This window comes from Falco rusticolus, chromosome 4, assembly GCF_015220075.1.
Source record: "Falco rusticolus isolate bFalRus1 chromosome 4, bFalRus1.pri, whole genome shotgun sequence".
In the NCBI taxonomy this organism is placed as follows: domain Eukaryota; kingdom Metazoa; phylum Chordata; class Aves; order Falconiformes; family Falconidae; genus Falco; species Falco rusticolus.
In genome coordinates, this window is record NC_051190.1 from 26,244,195 (window position 1) to 26,252,416 (window position 8,222).

Sequence of the window (8,222 nt, forward strand, 5' to 3'; positions counted from 1 at the left end):
TGCCGGGGTTTTAGCCCGGCTGTGCCTGGGTTTAATCCTACTGTGCCATGACAGTCGTGGCCCAGGCTGAGGGTTTTGGAGGCATCAGCTCTTCTGCTGGCATGTCCAGCCCCAGATGCCACCCCAGCACCCAGGCGACACTGCAAGGGCTGGGACCACTCCTGCAACATTTTCTTGGCACATGGCACTTAGGGACATGGTTAGTGGTGGCCTTGGCGGCACTGAGTTAATGGTTGGACTCGATCTTAAAGGTCTTTTCCAGCCTGAATGATTCTGTGATTCTTGGCATAAGCAGAAGGGCCAGAACATCCCCGGGGACCTCAGCTGGCCCCTGGGGTGCTGGCAGCTCTTGATGGGGTTTGTGCAGGGCAGTCTGTGGGGCTGCTTCTCCTGCAGCAGCTGCATGGCTGGGCTGGGGGTCAGCAGGTCCCCTTCACCACCCGGTGGGGGATGCATCTGGGTTTTGCTCTCTCCTGCAAACATTAGAAGGAACATCCACCAGAAAATGAGACAGGGGAAATGTCCGAGGCTGGGAAGGTGCCTGTATCCCAGCACCTCATTACTCAGGAGGGGACCCCAAGGGGACGTTTTACCTTTGCTGCACCACCTGCCACCACTGTGCCAGAGCCAGCAGCAAGCCTGCACATCCCCAGGAGACGGGCACGTCCAGCAGAATGGCCGGGGAGCAGGTAGAGCAGGCAGGGCAGCGCTGGCATGGCTCACCTCTGCTCCCTGCGGCACGTGCCCGCAGCAGGTGAGCTGCTCCAACCAGGCGGCACGGGCGCTCCCCAAATACAGCCCTGTGTACAGTCAACACGAGGATGCAGCTCCAGGGTGGCCACATGTGGGGCCAGCACAGCCCTCGGGAGACCGGTGGGGACGCATGGGTGGCAGCATGGGGCCCATGGGAGGATCCTGACCCTGCGTCTCCCCAGGAATAGCCCTGGGCTGCTGCAGCTCGGCCAGGGAGGGCTCTGCCTGTGTCTGTAAGCCACAGGCGCCTTGTCAGCACTCGGGACATCTTGGAAATCAGCAAAGCAGCAGGCACAGAGATACTGTTATCTCCTACTCTCTGCAGCTCCTACCCCGTATCTCCAGCCAAGGTCAATTCCCCCGGGTGGTGTCAGTGGGAAGCTGTGGGCAGCCCAGTGGGATGGGACGGGACCCCTGGCAGACCTCAGCTCAGTGCTGGGTCCCGCAGCCTGGGCCCCCCATTTGGGGCCATTGCAGGGACCATCTGCCCAAGGACTGTCCATCCCCAGCCACCACCGCACCCAGCACCCGCCGGAGAGGGACTCAGCCCCAGCCGCCTGCATCCCGGCAGGGTGAGGAACAGCTTTTGGGCAGAGCAGACGACGGAGGAAATTCTTTGGGGAGTTTTCTTCCTCCTGGTACATGCAAGGGCCCTGCAGTCATTGTGTGAGTGCATGGGCCAGCACGGGTGTGAGCTCACGCCGGCTCCCCCAAGGCTGCTGGTTCCTGCCCCAGACACTGCCCCCCCAAAGCCCCCAGCCCCGGCGTGCCCGGCCGCCTCGGTGAATGCTGCTGGCCCCCTGGGAGAGGTTGGGTAGCCGGGAAGGAAAAGGAGACGCCCCAGGCTCAGGGTGGGTTGGGGTGGGACGTCTTCCTGCCCGCCGCAGCCCCTGGGATTCGCTTGCCTTTTGGACTGGGATAAAATGCATCCGCTGGCACAGCAGGCTGGGTGATGGCGCACCCCATCCGGGAAAGCCTTGCTGCGTCAGCTGGCCCCGGCTCTGCCCAGCGGCACTGGGTCTGCAGAGCTGCCAGGTGGCACCTTGGAGATGGCCCTGGACCAGCGGCCACATCCAGGTCCAAACCCCACGTGCTGCGCGGGGACCCAGAGCTGGGAGCAGCCACATCCCTGGGCCGCCCTGGTCCAGACATGGAGCAGCGGGACAGGCTTTAGCCCAGAGCTTCCACCCCCTCCTGGGCCCGTGGTCGCGGCTGGGGCTGTGCAGATGGAGGGGCACCCGTGGGGGCAGTTCCCCACTCTGCAAGGGCGCAGGGATGCGGACATGGTGGCAGGGCTCACGCCTGTTGCAGCTCCCCAGCCGTCCTCATCCCCTGGCATCGCTGTGACCACAAGAGGGCACGGCAAAGCCACCGGGTGCCACGGCACTCCTGGCACCCCTGCCCACCGCCCCACAGCCTCAGTGACCAGGTGGGACGTGGTAGGAGAGAAGGGGTGATGTGTCCCACTGTCACCTGGGGGGTTCTGAGCCCCCCACATCTCCCAGAGCCCAAAGAAGTGACAGAATTTACCTCCTTGGCTGCACTTACCCCCCTCAAAGCTGCTCCGTGGGGGTCAGGGGTCACCAGGACCCTGAGCGGGGCCAGGAGCTGATGTGCAGCTGCAGCTCTGGGCCCATCCACGCTCCCCCCGAAAGCTTTCATACCCCCGCTTTGCTCCCAGCTGCAATCCCAGCCTGTGTTGGGCAGGGACCCAGCACCCTCCCTGGGGCTGCATTTCATCTTGGGGCACCCATGGGGGCCAGGACAGGGGGTCCCTGTGGTCCAGGCATGCAGCCCCCCGGAGTGAGGGGGACGGGAGGCAGACCGTGAGGAGTGCAGCATCTCCCCCAGGACCATCTTTTAGAAGGGATCAGTTGAACATCCATCAGGGATGGCTGGGTCCTGCCCTGAGGCGGGAGGGGTAATTAAACACCCTCTTAAGCTTTCTTCCATTTTATTGGGCTTGTTGACCTCTGGGGAAGACCCAGACCTCTCCGGAGAGCTGGGAGCACAGAGGAAATTATTTTACAGCTCTGCTGGGGAATCAGTCATGCTCTTCAACAGCAACAGGAAAAATTATTTTACAAGATGGGAAGTGAAGGGCTTGTGGTTAACTACGTGTCTTGCTGGTTTTGCCCCAGTAATTGGCATGTACAAGTGCTTCTCTCCGACAGATGAGGGCAGAAGCATGCGCTTGAGTCACATCTCTCATCACATCACCCTTCATCCTGCTCTCTGCTCATCTTCCCGTGCAACGATGACCTTTACATTTTCTACCTCATTTTATCACTTACCTCCATCAAGAAGGGCAATTTGCCTCGGTGGCCACTCCACCGGCTGATTGGCACCCTGACAGGTATGTCCCTTTTCAAGTGCAGCTGCCTAATGGGTTATTGGCAATCGAGTCTTATTTGGCCCATCTGAGCACCATGCTGCTCTAATGAAGAGCAGAAATTGGAAAATCATGGGGGGCAAGAGAGTGGGGACAGGGAGGAGTAACCCGTTGGGAATCATTTGGGAGAGGATGATCCTTCACATCTTACAGAACCCCAAATCCTCCCTGAGACCCAGCGAGATGTGCCAGCAGCCCAGCAGGTGCGAGGGGCAGCACGGCAGGCAGGGCCTGGTGTGCACCTGGCTCCCAAACAAACACCACGAGGGGGTTTTCCTTTCAGATCTGAACCAAAGCAGCACAAACCCTGCTGCCCCCACTCCACAGTCAGCTGCAGGGGCTTGGCAGGAGCAGGCGGTTCAGGCGAGAGGGGTGGAAACGTCTCGTTTTGCCAGATTTCCTGCAAAATCTGCCAGCGCTGGCAGGCGAGGGCTCAGCGATCCACTGGAGCCAGACTCAGCCCCCCAAACCTCAGTTTTCTCTAGAGCCCAGATCCCACCTGCTCCAGCACACCTCACTATGTGCTCCTGCCCGGCCCTGAGGCTTCTCCCCGTTTAAATGGGGAATAACACTTACTTTCATCAGCAGACATAATAAAAAATGAAGCTCTTAAGCAAGCAAAAAACCAGCTAGAGCAGTGAGGAGTCACAGAGCTTTTTTTCAGCCCAGTCCACAAAAGATGTCTAACTCTGTCATCTTAATTGACGCTTAGCCTGGCAGTAACTGCCTGACGGGTAGTAAAAGAGATTTACTGTAAAGCTGCAGAAGAAAATGTGTCAAGGAGTTAAATCATGTCAGAAAAATCTGGGAGTGACCTACCACTGAAGTGCCTGCCCCGTGCAGAGCCGTACCAGGTTTTGCTTTTAAAAAAAACCCAACACACCACAACAGTACAATGAAGCCAAAGTTTCCTTTGATCGATTCTCATTTTAATGAGGGCAGGTTCCTAGGAAGCAAACAGTACGTTTGTATCATATTGCAAACAAGCTAGTACAGAAATCTAAAAAAAATAAACAAAAATAAATATCTTCCCTGTTTATTTCTCCCCAAGTTTATAGCACTAGGTTGACCTGAAAACAAGATGAATTTACCACTGCATCTGGACAGCGGCCATGAAAAATTAGAATTTTTTTGGAATGCAATTGTCTATATGGTTTCAGAGAGGTCAGAGTACCGGGAGATCTGCCGATGAGAGTCTTCCTCGCCAGCTAGGGTGAATGGTTTCCACCTTGGGCAGTCAATGCTCCTCCGCCGCTTGAAGCATCTCTGCCGGGCCCCTTCAGTGGATCAGAGCCACGTCTTCAAGCGGGAGAAGCTGTAAGGAGAGGGGCTGGGTTATTGCAGAGCATCCAGCTGCACACCTGAGCCCTGCCACCACCTCCCTGCCCACGTGGGACCGCATCTCCCCACCGTACAGCGCCGGAACCAGCGCTGCATTCGCGGTCCTCATTTAATATTCTCTGTGGGCTCAGATCCAGCCCAGGGTGGCTGCAGGCTCCCGAACGCCGAGCTTGGCCCTGCCTGCCAAGCTCCCCTGGAAATGTGGCTGTGACATCGGGGGGGACACACGCATGTCCAAAGGTCTGGAGCCCCAGCCATGGCACCAGCACCGCTCTCCCCGCATGCAGCCAGGCTGCGGGAGGACACGGCACAGTACAGGCATGACGCAGGGCTGAGCTGACCCGTCCGGGCTTCCCCAAAAAGATACTAATCCCGTTATTTCCTCCAAAAATGCAAGGGCGGAGGAATACAGCTACATGATTCAGGGGCTGCTCCAACAGCTAACAGCCCCCGTGGATTTCAGCTGGATGTTGGCTCCAGTGTGACATAAGAGGAAAGAAATGTCATGTCCGGAGCCAGCCCCGAGCCAGCCCCACGCAGCCTGGCTGAGCCCCTTTTGGGGGGCAGGGAGAGGGGTCCGGCAGAGGGGCCACACCAGGAGCACCGCGGCATCACCCCCATGGGTACCCTCCCAGCCCTGGCAGCTGGGTCCTGCAGGGTGCAGGGCTGTGATGCACCAAACAGGGGGCACAGAAATAATCCCCCTCCTTTTTCAGTCTTAAAACCAAAGTGCAGCTCCCCCACAGACATCCCCTGGGGAGGAGGAACCTGCCCCCTCCTCCCGGCCGCTTTGCGGGGCACCACACACCTTGTGGGTCAAGTTCAAAACCGTGGCAGAGCCACAACTTTGGCTGTGGCACCCACACAGTGGTGACGGGGCTGAACCCCCCGGACCTGGGCTGTCCTGTGGGGTCACGGCTCCCCTCACCCCCCAACACCCTCCCAGCCCAGCCGGGGCTGGGTGCAGAAGTGGTGCAGGTGTTGAGGGGCAGCTCCCCATATCTGGGTGATGCCATGGGGCAGCCCAGCTGACTGCTTGGAGCACCCCAAAACCCCAGGGCCTGCAGGATGGGACACCGCAGCAAGGCTCCGTGCACCCCCATTCCCTGGTGGAACCCCTCCAAGGCTCCATGCACCCCCATTTCCCTGGGGGAACCCCTCCAAGGCTCCATGCACCCCTGTTCCCTGGGGGACCCCTTCGAAAACTCTGTGCACCCCATTCCCTGGTGGAATCCCTCTAAGGTTCTGTGCACCCCCGTTTCTCTGCTGAAACCCCTCCAAGGCTCCGTGCACCCCCATTCCCTGGGGAGCCCCCTCCAAGGCTCCGTGCATCCCCGTTCCCTGGCGCCCCCCCCCAGCACCGCGGTGGTGCCACCGAGGGACCGCAGCACGGCTCTAGCGCCCCGCACACGGGTGTCACCCCTCCAGCATCCTGCCGAGAGGCCGTGACACCCCCCCCCCGGGCGACACCCCCCGGGCTCCACCGCCCCCGCCCGCCCGCCGGGGCCCCGGGGTTACCTGAGCTCGGCGGGGCGCGGGTGGGGCGCGGGCGGGGGCCGGGCGGGGACCCCCGCGGGGACCCCCCAGCCCCGCCGGAGCAGGCGCTGCAGGAGGCGGCCGGGACCGGGCGGCGGCGGGGCGGCCGGCGGCGTGTCCCCGACGGGGCGGCCCGGGGGCGGCGGGGGGGCGGCGGGGGTGTCTGCCCCGGGGCGCCGGGGGGGCTCGGCCGGCAGCTCCCGGCGCCAGAGGTAGGGGGAACGGCGGACCCCCATGAGCAGCCCCGAGGCGCGCCCCACCGTGTGGTACCGGGGGCTGGCGACGTGCTTGTACCAAGCGCCGGCCGGCAGCATCAGCCCCAGCAGCACCAGGGCCCCCCAGGCGCCCCCTGACAGCCGCCCCCTCGGCATGGCGCCGGGCTGGCAGGGTGCGGGCAGGGTGCGGGCAGGGGCAGCCCCCGGCCCCGGCCGCCCCAGCGAGCTCTGCCCCGCGCCCGCGCCCCGCCGGTTTATAGCGCCGTCGGGAGGGGCACCCCGCGGCCCCGCCCCGGCAGCCCCCAGCCCCCCCACCTCCTACCTGCCGCCTCCAGTGGCCCCCCGCCCTCCCCCTGCAGCACCCCCCGCGGCCCCGAGCAGTCCTCCCGTCTCTGAGCACCCCCCTTCGCCGCCCCCAGCATCCCTGAGCATCCTCCCCGCTACCTTCATCATCCTCCTCATGGCCCAGGAAACCTCCCAGTGGGGCCCTCTGCAGCCCCAGCACCTTCCCCGTGGCCCTAAATACCTTCTCCGTGGCGCTGAGCATCTTCCCCACCATGCTTAACATCCTGCCACAGCACCGAGCATCCTCTGCAGCCCCCCAAACCACCCCACAGCTCCCCACAGCCCCCAAAACCTTCCCACAGCCCCACAAACCTCTCCACAGCCCCCCAAGCTCCCTGCAGCCCTACAAACTTTCCTGCAGCCCCCCAAACCTCCCCACAGCCCCTCAAACCTCCCCACAGCCCCCCAAGTTCCCCACAGCCCAGCATCCTCTCCAGCCCCTCAGCACCTGCTTGACACCGGCAGGATTTGCTGCTGGAGGAAGAGATGTTACAAACTGACTGCAAGTGAGGACCCTCGGAGGTCCTGTGCCCCCAGCCTCACTGCCTAGAGTGGGACCAACAGCAAGGCAGCAGGAACATGCCCTGGAGGAACCAACTGTAAGAACAAATTGCAGTGATTTTCAACAAAATTCATCCCACGTGGGGTACCAGATGGAGGTGAGTGATGGAGACTGAACCCTGCTGTGGTTACCTGCCCTGGCGTAGAGATGATGCTGCTGCTGCCTGGGGGGTGCAGAGGGCCCATGTGTCCCAGGGAGCTCAGTGTCCTGCTGTGCTCTCCACCTTCGTAGCACCCACGGAGCGTTGAGACCCAGATTTCACTCCGATCTCGCTCAGCTCAATTAATATCCCACCTGTGGTTTGTGGGTCCTAGTGCCCATGAACTTGCCTTGGTGCAGGGCAAAGTCACGACTGCGTAAGAGGTGCAAAGCAATAGGAAGAGATGAGATACCGCACCCATGCGGGGGGCTCAGACTGCTGCTACCCCCGGGATCACCGCCTGCTCTTGGTCACTTGTCCATCGCAGTGTAAAGCGGCCAGCTGCCTGACTCCCACCCGAACAGCTCCTTCAGTAATTCCTGCTCTTCCCTCTCTTCTTTAGGAAAAAAAAGATGACCCAGGAGGTGAATACCTGATTCCCGTGGGATGCCTGCCAACTCGTCTTCCTCTTCACCAAAGCCTGCTGCCTCCATAATCCAGAGAAATCACAGGACCTGGTATTTCCAGCCCCTTCCAACACTCCTCTGGTGCCACTTCTTAACAAACAGGAGGACTGGGGATTTGGTGACACCATCCCTGCTGCCTCCTGCTGAGAGCCACTTTATGTTGCCTGGATCCAAATCTTGTGACCACACGATGTTTTGCCTGTAGATATTTTGGAGAGATGTGAGGAGCTCCCCGCTGTGTTCTGCAACCCGCCGCGATGCGGGAGCCCACAGCGGACAGGGGCTTTGTCCTGCAGCAAAGTGCTCAAGACCATTTGCAGTGGGCTTGTCAGGCTGCGTCCCCTTCTTTTCTGCAACTCAGGTCTTCTTAAATAGGACATTACTGCAAATTTTGCCATTCCAGTCAGATGACTTTTCCCCTCAGATTCCTTAATGCAACCAAGCAGGTAAAATTCATGCTCATCAGGGAGCA

The 8,222-nt window shown here is 60.9% G+C and overlaps 1 protein-coding gene across 1 annotated transcript; it reads right to left on the reverse strand.

Annotated features, from left to right (window-relative positions):
* Positions 1-4,067: 4,067 nt before the first annotated feature.
* NPW (neuropeptide W) lies at positions 4,068-6,422 on the reverse strand. The gene is made up of 2 exons (XM_037386363.1): positions 6,005-6,422; positions 4,068-4,460 (listed from the first exon to the last, which is right to left on the reverse strand). The coding sequence occupies exons 1-2, from the start codon at positions 6,391-6,393 to the stop codon at positions 4,433-4,435; spliced, it is 417 nt and encodes a 138-aa protein (XP_037242260.1). The 5' UTR covers positions 6,394-6,422; the 3' UTR covers positions 4,068-4,432.
* Between the last annotated feature and the right edge of the window lie 1,800 nt (positions 6,423-8,222).

Excerpts from the sequence above, each read along its gene's own strand:
- NPW (XM_037386363.1), bottom strand. The coding sequence starts at position 6,393 with ATGCCGAGGGGGCGGCTGTCAGGGGGCGCCTGGGGGGCCCTGGTGCTG. Across the intron at positions 4,461-6,004 it reads CCGCGCCCCGCCGAGCTCAG|CTTCTCCCGCTTGAAGACGT; the intron begins GTAACCCCGGGG and ends CTCTCCTTACAG.